At 35.3% G+C, this 18,242-nt stretch overlaps 1 protein-coding gene across 1 annotated transcript; it reads left to right on the top strand.

Moving 5' to 3' along the window:
- The first annotated feature begins 7,634 nt into the window (after nt 1–7,634).
- LOC117908240 lies at nt 7,635–17,923 on the top strand. Its single transcript, XM_034821868.1, has 3 exons — nt 7,635–7,712; nt 17,128–17,317; nt 17,397–17,923. Exons 1-3 carry the CDS (start codon nt 7,635–7,637, stop codon nt 17,921–17,923), a joined length of 795 nt encoding a protein of 264 aa, XP_034677759.1.
- Nucleotides 17,924–18,242: the final 319 nt, after the last annotated feature.

Consider the following 18,242-nt stretch of genomic DNA (forward strand, 5'->3'; position numbering starts at 1 on the left):
CAGAACGTATGATGGCATCCCAATGTTTGGAAACCAAAGGAACTAAGAACGAACATAGATACAAACTACGATGGTGTCACAATGATGACAAACAATTGACTAATCCTAGGTAGAACATAGGATGACATTCCAATTATCGGAAACCAAATGAACGAAAATTCAACACAGATAGAACCTCGAATGGCGTCCCAGTGATGAAAAACAAAAGGAACAAATAAATAAGCTTTAGATAGAAACTAGAACCTATGATGGCATCCCAATGATGTTAAACCAATAGAACTAAGAATGAACATAGATAGAACATAAGGTGGTGTCCTAAAGATGAGAAACGAAAGGAACATAGATAGAACATAAGGTGGTGTACTAAAGATGAGAAACAAAAGGAACATAGATTGAACATAAGGTGGTGTCCTAAAGAAGAGAAACGAAAGGAACATAGATTGAACATAAGGTGGTGTCCTAAAGAAGAGAAACGAAAGGAAGAAACATAAGTTTAAAGGGAAAGCAAATTAGATCAAACCTTAGATGGCTTAGATGAACGAAAGGAACTTATAATGTGCATAGATTGAACCTATGATTACGTCCTAATGTTGAGAAACCAAAAGAATAAACGAATAACCGTAGATAGAACCTACAATGACTTCCCAATGAATGGAAATCATAGGAAATAACATTGAACATGGATAGTATCCAAATGTTTGGAAATTAAAGGAACTAGGAACGAACATAGGTAGAAACTAGGATGCCATCCTAACTATTGGAAACCAAAGGAACTAAAATTGAACATACATAAAACCTAGGATCACTTCCTTGTGATGAGAAAGCAAAGGAATAAACGAATAAGCTTAGATAAAACCTAGGATGAGTCTCAATGATGAGAACCGAAAGGAGCAGAGAAATAAGCTTTTGATGGAAATTAGGATGGCATCCTAATGATGGGAAACCTTAGGAGGCAAGAATGAACATAGATAAAGCCTAGGATGGCGTGCTAATGATGAGAAACTAAAAGGAACATAGATAAAGCATGGATAGAACCTACGATAGCTTCTCAATGATTGGAAACCGAAGGAACTTACAATGAGCATAGATAGAGCCGAGGATGGGATCCCAATGATGACAAATCAAGGGAACAAATGAACAACCATAGATAGAGCTTAGGATGACTTCCCAATGATTGAAAATCAGAGGAACCAACAATGAACCTATATAGAACATAGGATGGCATTCAAATGTTTGGAACTAAGATTGAACATAAACAAAAACTATGATGGTGTCACAATGATGAGAAACAATCGACTAATCCTTGGTAGAACATAGGATCACATTCTACTGATTGGAAACCAAAATGGCATTCTGGTGATGAAAAAAAAAAAGGAACAAAGAAATAAGCTTTAGATCGAAACCAAAGGAAATAACATTGAACATAGAAAAAAACATTGGATAGAAACTAGGATGGTATCCCAACTATCGGAAACCAAAGTAACTAAAATTGAACATACATAGACCCTAGGATGACGTCCCAACAATGAGAACAAAAGGAACAAATGAATAAGCTTAAATAGAACCTAGGATCACATCCTAATGATAGGACACTAAAGGAACTGAGAATGAAAATAGATAGAACTAAGATTGACATTCCAATGATGAGCAATCAAAGGATGACATCCCAATGGTGGGAAACCGAAGGAAGTAACAATGAACAAAGATAGAAACTAGGATGTTGCCTTAACAATTAGAAACCAAAGGAACTAAGAATGAACATAGATATGAACGAGGAGAAAGCAAAGGAACATACACATAAGATTAGATAGAACCTAGAATGGCATCTCAGTGATGTGAAACCAAAGTAACTACGAATGAATATATATAGATTGTAGGATGGTGTCACATTGATCAACAACCAAAGGAATGGAGAAATAAGAAGACATAAAAACTCGGATCACATCCTAATGAATGGGTACCTTAGGAAGTAAGAATGAACAAACATAGAACCTAGAATGGCAATGCAGCAAAATGAAACTAGGGAACCTATGATGACTTCACAATAATTGGAAACCAAAGTACTATCAATGAACATAGACGAAACCTAGGATGGCATCCAAATGTTTGGAGCCCAAAGGAATTAAGCACAAACATACATAGAAACTAGGATGGTGTCACAATGATGAGAAACTAAACAAATAACCTTAGATAGATCCTTGGATGGCTTCCCAATGATTCGAAACTAAAGGAACTAACAATAAACATAGCCAGAACCTAGGACGGAATCCAAATGTTGGGAAACCAAAGGAACTAAGAACGAATATAGATAGAAACTAGGGTGGCGTTTCAACAATGAGAACCCAAAGAAACAACCAGCTAAGCTGAGGTAGAAACCTAATATTGCATCTCCACGATCAGAAACAGAAGGAACTAACTTTGAACATAGATAGAAGCTAGAAAGCCGTCTCGGTTATGGCAAACCAAAGGAAAAAATAATTACATCACAATGATGGAAAACTAAAGAAGCTAAGGACGAAGATAGATGGATTCATGAATGGTGTCCCAATGATGATGAGAAACGAAAGGAAATAAGAATGGGGTTCCAATGATGAGCAATCGAATAAGCTTAAATATATAACCTAAGACAACATCCTAACGGTGGGAAACCAGTGGAACTAAGAATGAACATAGATAGAACATAAGGTGGTGTTCTAAAGATGAGAAACAAAAGGAAGAAATGAATAAGAATAGATCAAACTTTGGATGGATTCTGTAATACCTAGTACTAATGAATTAATTAGGCAATAATGATTATCTTAGTACTTACCTTTAAACGTGCTTAATTAGATGTTAAAACTGGTTTAGTGCTAATCTTATTTAATTATGAATTAAACTTTGATTAAGGTTATATGGGATTAGTTAATGACTTAAGCATGCTTATTAGGTTCTTAGGGGCTTATTAGAGTTATGAAAACCTAAAAGACTAATGGGCAAGTAAGTTTAAAATTGGTTAATTTGGAGGACTAGAGTGCAATTATGGAAAGTTGGGGTTGGTGGCAGCCATGTGACCTGCCACCTCCTACTTGGCTGCATGGAGACCCTTTATAGGGGCCTGTAGCTCGTTTTGCAGCATTTCACTTGTAGCAACTTGGGTTAGAGAGAGGATCTAGAGAGACAAAGTGAAGATTTGAGGTAAGCAAGTTGTTTAATTTAGTAATTTTTGTTTATTTTGGTTCCTAATGGTATGTTGAAACAAATTCAAAGTAAAATTTGTGTAAAAGTTGAGTGTAATTAGATATAAACATGTTTTAGTTAAAAATCACAATTAATCAAGGATTAAAGTGTTTTAGCTTAAGTATTATATATTAGTAAACATGCGATTAAAATTTAGACATTTGGGACTTGTTAATGGGTTTGACTTTAAGGGAAAAAAATCAAAACAATTAGTGATTGGTAATTAATTGGAGAATATGAGAATTAAAAATTAACAATAGTAAGTTGTTAAAAATTAGTAAGAAAGGAAAATTTCATAAATTTTAATGGTTATGAAACGTAAATTATGTTGTTTTATTTTAGTTCCCTGTAATAGATAAAGATCACCTACATAGAAGAATCACAAAGGGAAGTTAGTGCAAGGTAGGGAATTTTATGTTGTTCTATGGTGTATCTGATTTCTTCCCTTGAAACATTTATTGGAATTTCATGTTATTTCTATGATTTCATAAAATGTTTTAATGTGTCATTGCATCTTGGTTTATTGTATTGAAATCTTACAATGATATTGGAACGTATATTGGTATGAAGATTCATGGTTTTGTGTTGTGGAAACTGTTCATAGTGTGGTTGCATTGCACAAAGGATATGGAATAATCACATATGATATTCAGAGAATTGATTGGTAGGAAGTGTTTATGTGCTATAGCCATTATCCTTTGATATATTGTTTATGTGGGATTGTGGGTCCTTGGGTGAAAGTCCCTAAAGCCCTCGAGGAAGACACTCTAATGTAGGTGTATGGGGTTGGTCTTGCCCTTGTGTTTTAGTCCCTAAAGACACGGGGTTGGTCCTGCCCTTGGGTATGAGTCCCAAAAGACACGGGGTATGACTTACCCTCGAGTGATGTCCTAGAATATTTATTATTATATTGACCGAGTATCTTGTGGACATTGATATCTGATGTGTACATGTTTGATATGATTGGATATTTATTAATGATTATAAAATGTTTATCATGCATGCTATTATACGTTTAATTCAAGGTTTTTATGGGTATGTCTAGGATGGTTATAAACTTTCCTATTGAGTTGTGAAGTCACCCTTTCCCCTCCACCTTAAAATGCAGGTCAGAACACTTGAGCATTGCTTTACTGTTGATTGGATGTTGTTTGCTCGCATTGAAAGTGTTTTGAGACTTTCCCTTTGTGTTAAAGACTGAATCTTTTTTTAGGAATGATGTAATATATATATATACTTGTCAGGTACACTTGTAGTATGAGCTACCCATAGTGAACCATGGGGTTTTGGCATATGTAAATTAACTTAATACAAGTTTCTTTTGTAAAACGAATCACATTTTGTTAACTAACTGTTACAAAGATTAATACAGAATGTACTCTTTATAACAGGTTTTGCATATTCTCTTTTTGCTCAAAATCGAGCAAAAACTCGACATTTAAATTTTTGAATCCCCATATTTTTTTCAAAACACTTATACTTGAGTATCAATTGTAAAGTTTGAAAGAAAAAAAAAACAGGGGTGTGATAGATTCATAATGATGGGAAACAAAAGGAAGTTTCAATGAGCATAGATTTAACCTAGGATACGTCTCAATGATTATAAGCCAAATGAAGAAACAAATAGCCTTAGAGAGAACCTAGGATGACTTCACAATGATAGGTAACCAAAGAATATGACATTGAACATAAACACAAATCTTGGATAGAATCCAATTGTTTGGAAACCAAAGGATCTAAAAACGAACTCAAGCAAAAACTTGGTTGGCATCACAACGATGAGACAACAAAGAAACAACCGACTAAGCTTAGCTAGAACTAGGATGGCATCCCAATGATTAGAACAAATAAGGAACCAAAATTGAACATAAGTAGAACTTAGGATGATGTCCTAGTGATGGGAAAGGAAAGGAACAAACGAATAAGTTTAGATAAAAGCTAGGATGACATCTCCAGCATGGAAAACTAAAGGAACTGATAATGAAAATATATAGAACCAAGAATGGCGTTCTCAATGATGAGAAACAAAAGGAACAAAGAAATAAGCTTTAGATGGAAAGTAGGATGGCATCCCAATGTTTGGAAACCAAAGGAAGTAAGAACGAACATAGATACAAACTATGATGGCATCAAACCAATGAGAAACGAAAGAAACAATTGACTAATCCTAGGTAGAACATAGGCATTCCACTAATTGGAAACCAAATGAACGGAAATTCAACATAGATAGAACCTAAGATGAAAAACAAAAGGAACAAATAAATAAGCTTTAGATAGAAATTAAAACCTAAGATGGCATCCCAATGGAACTAAGAATGAACATAGACAGAATATAAGGTGGTGTCCTTAAGAGGAGAAACGAATAAGCATAGATTGAACCTATGATTATGTTCCAATGTTGAGAAACCAAAAGAATAAACGAATAACCATAGATAGATCCTACAAAGCAATCAAAGGAAATATGCTTTAGATGAACAAAGAATGAACATATGATGAGAACCGAAAGGAGCAGAGAAATAAGTTTTAGATGGAAACTAGGATTGCATCTTAATGATGGGAAACCTTAGGAGGGAAGAATTAACGTAGATAAAGCCTAGGATAGCGTGCTAATGATGAGAAATGAAAGGAACAAACAAATAAGCATGGATAGAACCTAGGATAGCTTCTCAACGATTGGAAATCGAAGGAACTTACAATGAGCATAGATAGAGCCTAGGACGGGTTCCCAATGATGACAAATCAAGGGAACAAATGAACAACCATAGATAGAGCTTAGGATGACTTCCCAATGATTGAAAATAAGAGGAACGAACAATGAACCTATAGAACGTAGGATGGCATCCAAATGTTTGGAAACCAAAGGAACTAAGAATGAACATAGACAGAAACCACGATGGCGTGACAATGATGAGAAATCAAAGAAACAATTGACTAATCCTTGGTAGAACATAGGATCACATTCTAATGATTGGAAACCAAATGAACAAAAATTCAACATAGTTAGAACCTAGGATGGTGTTCCGGTGATGAAAAACAAAAGGAATGAAGAAATAAGCTTTAGATAAAAACCTTGAATAGAAACAAGGATGGCATCCCATTGATGGTGTCACAACGATGAGAAGCCAAAGAAACAACCGACTAATCTTAGGTAGAACCTAGGATGGCATCCCAATTATTGGAAACCAAAGTAACTAAAATTGAACATACATAGAACCTAGGATAACGTTCTAGTGATGAGAAACAAAAGGAACAAATGAATAAGCTTAAATAGAACCTAGGAGCACATCCTAATGGTAGGACACTAAAGGAACTAAGAATGAAAATAGATACAACTGAGATTGACGTTCCAATGATGAGCAATCAAAGGATGACATCCCAATGGTGGGAAACCGAAGGATCTAACAAAGAACATAGTAGAAACTAGGATATTGCCCCAACGATTAGAAACCAAAGGAACTAAGAATGAACATAGATACAAACTAGGATGGCATCAAAACAAGGAGAAGGCAAAGGAACATAAGCACAAGATTAGATAGAACCTAGGAAGGCATCACAGTGATGTGAAACCAAAGTAACTACGAATGAATATATATAGATTGAAGGATGGCGTCACATTGATAACCAACCAAAGGAATGAAGAATTAAAAACTCAGATGACATCCTAATGAATGGGAACCTTAGGAAGTAAGAATGATCAAACATAAAACCTAGAATGGCATTGCAATAATAGGAAACTAGGGAACAAATAATTTATCTTAGATAGAATCTATGATGACTTCACAATAATTGGAAACTAAAGGAACTATCAAAGATCATAGACAAAACCTAGGATGGCATCCAAATGTTTGGAACCCAAAGGAATTCAGAACAAACATACATAGAAATTAGGATGGCAACACAATGATGAGAAACTAAACAAATATCCTTAGAGAGATCTTTGGATGGCTTCCCAATGATTTGAAACTAACAACAAACGTAGCCTACATAACGTGAAATCCCAACAAATGATTCAAGGAAAGAAATCAAATACATCATGGAATAGCATAAAATTCCCTACCTTACACCAATAACATCATGAAAGTTGTTTAAATTTAGTAAGAAAGGAAAATTTCAAAAGTTTTAATTGAATAAATTATAATAGTTAGGAAACCTAAATTATGTTGTTTCATTTTAGTTCCTCATAATAGGCAAAGATTGCCTACATAGAAGAAACACAAAAAGGAAACTAGTGTAAGGTAGGGTATTTTATGCTATTTTATGGTGTATCTGATTTCATTCCTTGAATAATTTGTTGGAATTTCATGTTCTTTTTATGATTTCATAAAATGTGTCATTGTATCTCGGTTTATTGCATTAAAATGTTACCATGATATTGGAACATATATTGGTATAAAGATTCATGGTTCTATGTTGTCGAAATGGTTCATGGTGTAGTTTCATTGCAAGAAGGATATAGCATTATCACATATGATATTCAGAGAATTGATTGGTGGGATGTGTCTATGTAATGCTACAGGCATTATCATTTGATATATTGTTTATGTGGGACCGTGGGTGAAAGTCCCTAAAGCCCTTGAGGAAGACACTCCGATATGGGTGTATGGGGTTGGTCTTGCCCCTAGGTTTTAGTCCCTAAAGACACGATGTTGGTCCTGCCCTTGGGTATGACTCCCAAAAGACACGAGACATGACTTGCCCTTGGGTGTTATCCCAGAATAGTCACTATTATATTGATTGAGTATCTTGTAGAGCATTGATATTTGATGTGTAGATTGGTGGGGGTTAGTAGTTTATCAGTTGTGGAAAGATGGATGAGGAAAACCAAAGATGAAACTAGCAATGATTATCATGCATGTTATTAAACGTGTAATTCAAGGTTTTTAAGGGTATGCTTAGGATGGTTATAAACTTTCCTACTGAGTTGTGAACTCGCCCTATTCCTACCACCTTTAGATGCAGGTCAGAAGACCTATGCACAAAATAATGCTTGAACAATGCTTTACTGTGATTGGATGTTGTTTGCTCGCATTGAAAGTCTTTCGAGGCCTTACCTTTTGTATCAAAAATTGAATCTTTTTGTAGGAATTATGTAATATACATACATATATTAATGTAGTACAAGTTTCTTTTATGAAACAAAACATATTTAAGTTTAATATAGGATGTAATCTTTATAACAGGTTTTGCGTATCCTCTTTTTGAACAAATTCAAGCAGGAACTCAACATTTTAATATTTGTATCCCCATATTTTTTAGAGCACTTATATTATCAATTTTTTACTTTGAATAACCAAAAAAAAAAAAAAAAACCAGGGTGTGACAAGGATAGTAACCCAATGACGGGTACCTAAAGGAACAAAGAATGAATAGAGATAAGAAACTAGGATGACATCACAAAGATAAGAAACATAACAAACAACCAACTAAGCTTAGGTAGAACCTAGGATGACGTTAGAGTGATGAGAAATAAGAGGAACAAACAAATAAACTTAGATTAAAACTAGGATAGTAACCCAATGATGGGTAACTAAAGGAACTAAGAATGAATAGAGATAGAACGAGGAATTGTGGTCCAATGATGAGCAATCAAAAGAACAAACGAATTAGCTTAGATAGAACCTAGGATGGCCTTTCAATGATGTGAAACTAAACAAACTAAGAGTGAAAATTAATAGAACTGTGAATGGCATTTAAATGATGAGAAATCTCAAGAACAAATGATTATGTTTAGATAAAACATAGGATGACATCCTGATTATGGGGTGAAGGACGAGAGATACCCTTAACAAACTTAAGGAAGGGGGATGCCCTAAACGATGCCCTTAATAAACTTAATGAAGGGAATTCTCTAAACAAAGTCAAGGAAGGGGGATGCTCTAAGCAAAATCGAGTAAGCGGGATTGCCCTTCAAAAGCTAATGGAAGAAGAACGTCGTAAATGAACATTAAGAAGGGGCATTCACTAATAAGACTTATAGAAAGGGCATGCCACAAACCAACTCTACCAAAGGGGGGATGCCCAATCCTAACAAAAACGGTTGTGCTAAAAAACCTCAAGAAATGGAATTGCGCTAAATAAACTACTGGATGGGGATGCCCTACTACAGTAAAGGAAGTGGGAGTCTGCTAAGTAATCCCTAGGAAAGGGTATGCCATAAAAGAATTGAAGGAAGTTGGTTGGTCTAAACAAACTCTAGGAAAGGGTATGAATTAAAAATCTCCACGAAGATGGATGACCTAAGAAACTGAAGGAAGAGTGTCGGACTAAAGTAAATCAAGGTAGTTTGATAGCCCAATGAAGAGGAATGTCATAAAAAAAATAGAGGAATGTGAATACCCTAATAACACTCATGGAAAGAGGATGCCCTAAACAAACTCAATGAAGGGGAATAACCTAAACAAATTTAAGGAAGAGGACGCCCTAAAACAACACAAGGAAGGAGGATGTCCTTAACAAACTGAAGGAGTAAGGCATACCCTTAAACAAACTCATATGATGGCGTCCTAATTATGAGACACAAAAGAAACATACGAATAAGCTTAGATAGTTCACAATGATGGGAAACCAAAGGAACAAACAATGAACATAGGACGAACCTAGGATTTCATCCAATTGTTTGGAACCCAAAGGAACTAAGAACAAACCTAGATAGAAGGTACGATGACATCACAATGATGAGAAACATAACAAACGACCAACTAAGCTTAGGCAGAACCTAGGATGGTATGTAGATGATCAGACACAAAATTAACTCAAATTGTATATAGATAGTAATGAGAAATCAGAGGAACAAACGAATAAACTTAGATTAAAATGGATATAGATAGTAATGAGAAATCAGAGGAACAAACAAATAAACTTAGATTAAAATGGATATAGATAGTAATGAGAAATCAAAGGAACAAACGAATAAACTTAGATTAAAACTAGGATAGTAACCCAATGACGACGGAACTAAAGGAACTAAGAATGAACAGAGATAGAACCAAGAATTATGGTCCAATGATGAGCAAGCAAAAGAACAAACGAAATAGCTTAGAACCTAGGACAACATCTCAATGATATGAAATTAAACAAACTAAGAATGAAAATAAAACGAACTATGAATGGCGTTCCAATGATGAGCAATCTCGGGAACAAATGATTATGTTTAGATAGAACCTAGGATGATATCCTGATTATGAGGTGAAGGACAAGGATACCCTAAAATAAACTTAAAGAAGTGGGATGCCCTAAACGATGCCTTTAATAAACTTAATGAAGGGAATTCTCAAAATAAAGTCAAGGAAAGGGGATGCTCTAACCAAATTCGAGTAAGCGGGATGCCCTTAAAAAGCCAATGGAAGAAAAATGTCGTAAATGAACATTACGAAGGAGGATTCACTAATAAGACTCATAGAAAGGGCATGCCACAATAAAACTCTACCAAATGGGGAGTTTGCGCTAAACAAACTACTGGATGGGGATGCCCTACTACACTAAAGGAAGTGGGAGTCTGCTAAGTAATCCCTAAAAGAATTGAAGGAAGTTGGCTAGTCTAAATAAACTCTAGGAAAGGGAATGAATTAAAAAAAACTCCATAAAGATGGATGACCTAAGAAACTGAAGGAAGGGTGATGGACTAAAGTAAATCAAGGTAGTTTGATAGCCCAATGAAGAGGAATGTCCTAAAAAAATCTTGCAATGTGAATACCCTAATAACACTTGAGCAAAGAGGATGCCCTAAATAAACTCAATGAAGGAGAATACCCTAAACAAACTTAAGGAAGGGGATGCCCGAAACAACTCAAGGAAGGAGGATGTCCTGAACATACTCAAGGAATAGGGCATACCCTTAAACAAATTCATAGGATGGCATCTTAATTATGAGAAACCAAAGGAACACACGAATAAGCTTAGATAGTTCGCGATGATGGGAAACCAAAAGAAAGAACATTGAACATAGGCCGAACCTAGGATTGCATCCAAATATTTGGAACACAAAGGAAATAAGAACAAACCTATATAGAAGCTAGGATGACATCATAATGATGAGAAACATAACAAACAACCAACTAAGCTTAGGTTGAACCTAGGCTTTGTATGCAAATGATCGGACAGAAAATTAACTCAAATTGGATATAGATAGAACCTAAGATGACATCTAAGTGATGAGAAACCAGAGGAACAAACGAATAAACTTAGATTAAAACTAGGATAGTAACCCAATAACAGGTAACTAAAGGGAACCAAGAATTATGGTCCAATGATGAGCATTCAAAAGAACAAATGAATTAGCTTAGATAGAACCTGCTCTAAGTAAATTCAAGTAAGTGGGATGCCCTTAAAAAGCCAATGGAAGAAGAACGTCGTAAATGAACATTAAGAAGTGGGATTCACTTATTCTCATAGAAAGGGCATGCCACAAACAAACTCTACCAAGGGGTATGCCCAATCCCAGCAAAAGCGGTTGTGCTAGAAAACCTTAAGAAATGAAGTTGCACTAAACAAGCTACTGGATGGTCTAAACAAACTCTAGGAAAGGGAATGAATTAAAAATCTCTATGAAGATGAATGATCTAAACATAGATAAGGAAAGTGGATGCCATAAATTAATTGAATGAAGGGAGACGTCTTAAACAACATAATGGAAAAAGATGCCTTAATAAGACTCGTGAAATCACACTCCCTAAATGAACTCAAGGAAGGTTTATGTTGGTGATATTTACCAATCACAAGGAACTAAAATTAAACAACATAATTTAGGCTTCGTAACCATTAAAATTTATGAAATTTTCCTTTCTTACTAATTTTCAACAACTTACTGTTATTAATTTGTAATTCTCATATTCTCCAATTAATTACCAAGCACTAATTGTTTTGATTTTTTTCCTTAAAGCCTAACCCATTAACAAGTCCCAAATGTCTAAATTTTAATTGCATGTTTACTAATCTATAATACTTAAGCTAAACACTTTAATCCTTAATTAATTGTGATTTTTAACTAAAACATGTTTATAGCTAATTAAACTCAACTTTTACACAAATTTTACTGTAAATTTGTTTCAACATACCATTAGAACAAAATAACTAAATTAAACAACTTGCTTACCTCAAATCATCACTTTCTCTCTCTAGATCCTCTCTCTAACCCAAGCTGATACAGGTGAAATGCTGCAAAACAAGCTGCAGACCTTTATAAAGGGTCTCCATGCAGCCAAGTAGGAGGTGGCAGGTCACATGGCTGCCACCAACCCCAACTTTCCATAATTACACTTTAGTCCTCCAAATTTACCAATTTTAAACTTACTTGCCCATTAGTCTTTTAGGTTTCCATAACTCTAATAAGCCCCTAAGAACCTAATAAGCATGCTTAAGTCATTAACTAATCCCATATAACCTTAATCAAAGTTTAATTCATAATTAAACAAGATTAGCACTAAACTAGCTTTAACATCTAATTAAGCACGTTTAAAGTTAAGTACTAAGATAATTACTATTGCCTATTCAATTCATTAGTACTAGGTATTACAGAATTCATCCAAAGTTCGATCTATTCTTGTTCATTTCTTCCTTTTGTTTCTCATCTTTAGGACACCACCTTATATTCTATCTATGTTCATTCTTAGTTCCATTGGTTTCCCACCATTAGGATGTCGTCTTAGGTTATATCTAAGCTTATTCGATTGCTCATAATTGGAACCCCATTCTTATTTCCTTTCGTTTCTCATCATCATTGGGACACCATTCACGGATCCATCTATCTTTGTCCTTAGCTTCTTCAGTTTTTCATCATTGTGATGTAATTGTTTTTTCCTTTGGTTTTCCATAACTGGGACGGCTTTCTAGCTTCTATCTATGTTCAAAGTTAATTCCTTAGTTTCTAATCGTGTAGATGCAATCATAGGTTTCTACCTCAGCTTAGCTGGTTGTTTCTTTGGGTTCTCATTGTTGAAACGCCACCCTAATTTCTATGTTCGTTCTTAGTTCCTTTGATTTCCCAACATTTGGACTCCGTCCTAGGTTCTGGCTATGTTTATTGTTAGTTCCTTTAGTTTTGAATCATTGGGAAGCCATCCAATGATCTATCTAAGGCTATTTGTTTAGTTTCTCATCATTGTGACATCGTCTTAGTTTCTATGTATGTTTGTGCTTAATTCCTTTGGGTCCAATACTTGGATGCCACCCTAGGGTTTGTCAATGTTCATTGATAGTCCTTTGGTTTCCAATTATTGCGATGTCATCATAGGTTCTATCTAAGGTAAATTATTTGTGCCCAAGCTTCATTTTGTTGCATTGCCATTCTAGGTTCTATGTTTGTTCATTCTACTTTCTAAGGTTCCCATTCATTAGGATGTGATCCGAGTTTTTATGTCTTCTTATTTCTTCATTCCTTTGGTTGTTGATCAATGTGACGCCATCCTACAATCTATATAATACTCATTAATAGTTACTTTGGTTTCACATCACTAGGATGCACATCCTAGGTTCTATCTAATCTTATGCATATGTTCCTTTGCTTTCTCCTCGTTTCGATGCCATCCTAGTTCCTATCTATGTTCATTCTTAGTACCTTTGGTTTCTAATTGTTAAGGCAACATCCTAGTTTCTATCTACGTTCATTTTTACTTCCTTCGATTTCCCACCATTGGGATGTCATCCTTTGATTGCTCATCATTGGAATGTCAATCTTAGTTCTATCTATTTTCATTCTCAGTTCCTTTAGTGTCCTATTATTAGGATGTGAGCCTAGGTTCTATTTAAGCTTATTCATTTGTTCCTTTTGTTCTCATCACTGGGACGTCATCCTAGGTTCTATGTATGTTCAATTTTAGTTACTTTGGTTCCATAGTTGGGATGCCATCCAAGGTTATATCTAAGATTAGTCGGTTGTTTCTTTGACTTCTCATCGTTGTGGCACCATCAATGGGATGCCATCCTAGTTTCTATCCAAGGTTTTTTTCTATGTTCAGTGTTATTTCCTTTGGTTTCAATCTAAAGCTTATTTCTTTGTTCTTTTTTTTTTTCATCACCGGAACGCCATCCTAGGTTCTAACTATGTTGAATATTTGTTCTTTTGGTTTCAGTCAATTGTTTCTTTTGTTTCTCATCATTGTAACGCCATCGTAGTTTCTGTTTATGTTCATTCTTAGTTCCTTTGGTTTCCAAACATTTGGATGCCATCCTACATTCTATAAAGGTTCATTAGTGGTTCCTCTTATTTTCAATCATTGGGAAGTTATCCTAAGCTCTATCTATGGTTGTTCATTTACTCCCTTGATTTCTCATCATTGGGATCCTGTCCTCGTCTTTATCTATGCTCATTGTAAGTTCCTTCGGTTTCCAATCATTGAGAAGCTATGGTAGGTTCTATCCATGCATTATCTATGTTCCTTTCGTTTCTCATCATTAGCACACCATCCTAGGTTTTATCTATGTTCATTCTTGCCTCCTAAGGTTTCCCATCATTAGGATGCCATCCTAATTTCCATCTAAAGCTTATTTCTCTGCTCCTTTTGGTTCTAATCATTGAGACTCATCCCTATGTTCATTCTGAGTTCATCCTAGGTTTTATCTAAGCTTATTCGTTTATTCCTTTACTTTCTTATCACAAGGACGTGATCCTAGGTTCTATGTATGTTCAATTTTAGTTCCTTTTGGTTTTTGATAGTTGGGATGGCATCCTAGGTTCTACCTAAGATTAATCGGTTGTTTCTTTGGTTTGTCATTGTTGTGACAGCATCTTGGTTTCTACCTATGTTCGTTCCATTCATTGGGAAGTCATTGTAGGTTCTGTCTACGGTTATTCGTTTATTCTTTTGGTTTCTCAACATTGGGACATAATCATAGGTTCAATCTATGCACATTATGTTCTATCTATGTTCGATCTAAGCCATTGTAGTTCCTTTTGTTCATCTAAGCCATCCAAGGTTCGATCTAAGCTTATTCGTTTCTCATCTTTAGGATTTCACCTTATGTTCTATCTATGTTCATTCTTAGGTCCATTGGTTTCCCATCATTGGGATACCATCGTAGGTTCTAGTTTCTATCTAAAGCTTATTTATTTGTTCCTTTTGTTTTTCATCACTGGGATGCCATCCTAGGTTCTATCTATGTTGAATTTCCGTTCATTTGGTTTCCAATCATTGGAATGTCATCCTATGTTTTACCTAGGATTAGTCAATTGTTTCTTTCATTTCTCATTATTGTGACGCCATCGTAGTTTGTATCTATGTTCGTTCTTAGTTCCTTTGGTTTCCAAACATTGAGATGCCATCATACATTTTGTATGGGTTCATTGTTAGTTCCTTTGATTTCCAATCATTGGGAAGTCATCCTAAGCTCTATCTATGGTTGTTCATTTGTTCCTTTGATTTCTCATCATTGAGACCCCATCCTAGGCTCTATATATGCTCTTTGTAACTTCCTTCGATGTCCAATCATTGAGAAGCTATCCTAGGTTCTATCCATGCTTATTTGTTTGTTCCTTTCGTTTCTCGTAATTAGCACGCCATCCTAGGCTTTATCTATGTTCATTCTTGACTCCTAAGGTTTCCCATCATTAGGATGCCATCCTAGTTTCCATCTTAAGCTTTTTTCTTTGCTCCTTTTGGTTCTCATCATTGAGACTCCATCCTATGTTCTATCTACATTCATTCTTAGTTCATCTAAAGCATATTCATTTGTTCCTTTGATTGCTCATCATTGGAATGCCATTCTCTTTTCTATCTATTTTTATTCTATCCAAGCTTATGTGTTTGTTCCCTTCCTTTCAAATCATTGTGACGTCATCCAAGGTTCTATGTATGTTCAATTTTAGTTCCTTTGGTCTTCGATAGTTGGGATGCCATCCTAGGTTCTACCTAAGATTAGTCAATGTTTCTTTGGTTTCTCATTGTTGTGACTCCATCCTAGCTTCTATCTATGTTCCTTTGGTTTCCAAACATTTTGATGCTATCTGAGGCTTTTGTCTTTGTTCAATGTTATTTCCTTTGGTTTTCATTCATTGGGGAAGTCATCCTAGATTCTATCTAAGCTTATTTGTTTCTCATCTTTAGGACACCGCATTATGTTCCATTGGTTTCCCATCATTGGGATGCTGTCGTAGGGTCTATCTAAGCTTATTCGATTGCTCATCAATGGAACCCTATTCTTAGTTCTATCTATTTTCATTCTTAGTTCCCTTCGTTTCCCATCATTGGGATGTCATCTTAGGTTTTATCTAAGCTTATTCATTTGTTCTTTTGACTCATCATCATTGGGACACCATTCTTGGATCTATATATCGTCGTCCTTAGGTTCTTTAGTTTTCCATGATTGTGATGTCAGCCTAGTTTCTATCTGAAGCTTATTTATTTATTTTTCCTTTTGTTTTTCATCACTGGGATGCCATCCTAAGTTCTATCTATGTTTGTTCATTTGGTTTCCAATCATTGGAATGTCATCCTATGTTATACCTAGGATTAGTCGATTGTTTCTTTTGTTTCTCATCGTTGTGACACCATCGTAGTTTCTATCTATGTTCCTTTTGTATCCCAACATTGGGATTCCATCTTGCGTTCTGTATAGGTTCTTTGTTAGTTCCTTCGATTTCCAATCATTGGGAAGTCATCCAAAGCTCTATCTATGGTTTTTCAATTGTTCCATTGGTTTCTCATCATTGGGACCCCATCCTAGGTTCTATCTATTGCTCATTATAAGTTCCTTCAGTTTCCAATCATTGGGAAGCAATCCTAGGTTTTATTATTCCTTTGGTTTCTAATCATTTCATGACATACTAGGCTTTATCTATGTTCATTCTTGCCTCCTAAGGTTTCCCATCATTTCAATGCCATCCTACATTCCATCTAAATCTTATTTCTTTGTTCCTTTTTTTTCGCATCATTAAGATTCCATTCTATGTTCATTCTTAGTTCATTTAAAGCATATTAGTTTGTTCCTTTCATTGAGCTTATTACCGTTACCATTCGCGATATTGTTACTGTCACCGTGACCATTATTGTTACCATCACCGTTACCGTTATTGTTAATGCATCCGTTATTGTTACCGTCATAGTAACTGTTACCGATACCGTGATCGTTACTGTATCCATTACAATAACCGTCATCATTATTTGTCACTGTCATTGTTACCATCACCGTTACCGTTACTATTACCGTCACCCTTACTGTTACTGTTAACATTACCTTTACCGTTAAAGTGATAGTTACTGTTACTGTCATAATCACTGTTATCGTAACCGTTACCATTACCGTCATCGTCACCATTACCTTTACTGTCCCCATTATCATTTTCGTTATTGTTACTGTTACTGTTAACATTACCGTGACCGTCACCCTTACTATTACTGTTAACATTACCTTTACCGTCACCATAACCGTTAAAGTGATAGTTACTGTTACCGTTATAATAACTGTTATCGTAACCATTACCATTACCGTCATCGTCACCATTACCTTTATTGTCTCCGTTATCATTTTCGTTATTGTTACTGTTACCGTTAACATTACCGTGACCGTCACCCTTACTATTACTGTTAACATTACCTTTACCGTCACCATAACCGTTAAAGTGATAGTTACTGTTACCGTCATCGTCACCATTACCTTTACTGTCCCCGTTATCATTATCGTTATTGTTACTGTTACCGTTAGCATTACCGTGACCGTTACCATCACCGTCACCTTTATTGTAACACCTAGTACTAATGAATTAAATAGGCAATAATGATTATTTTAGTTCTTAACTTTAAGCTTGCTTAATTAGATGTTAAAACTTGTTTAGTGTTAATCATGTTTAATTATGAATTAAACTTTTATTAAGGTTAAGTGGGATTAGTTAATGACTTAAACATGCTTATTAGGTTCTTAGGGACTGATTAGGGTTATGAAAACCTAAAGGACTAATGGGCAATTATGGGTTTTGTTTTTGATAACTGAAGGGACTAAAGTGCAAAATTGGGAAATTGAAGTTAGTGGAATGCCACCACTTACTTGGGTGGATTGGTGGCAGCCATGTGGCTTGCCACCTCGTGCTTGGCTGCATG

This window comes from Vitis riparia, chromosome 19 (genome assembly GCF_004353265.1).
Source record: "Vitis riparia cultivar Riparia Gloire de Montpellier isolate 1030 chromosome 19, EGFV_Vit.rip_1.0, whole genome shotgun sequence".
NCBI classification, from domain to species: domain Eukaryota; kingdom Viridiplantae; phylum Streptophyta; class Magnoliopsida; order Vitales; family Vitaceae; genus Vitis; species Vitis riparia.

Excerpts from the sequence above, each read along its gene's own strand:
- LOC117908240 (XM_034821868.1), top strand. The coding sequence starts at position 7,635 with ATGGTTCATGGTGTAGTTTCATTGCAAGAAGGATATAGCATTATCACA. Across the intron at positions 7,713-17,127 it reads AGAGAATTGATTGGTGGGAT|TTTGTTCCTTTCATTGAGCT; the intron begins GTGTCTATGTAA and ends AAAGCATATTAG. Across the intron at positions 17,318-17,396 it reads CGTCATCATTATTTGTCACT|TGATAGTTACTGTTACTGTC; the intron begins GTCATTGTTACC and ends TTACCGTTAAAG.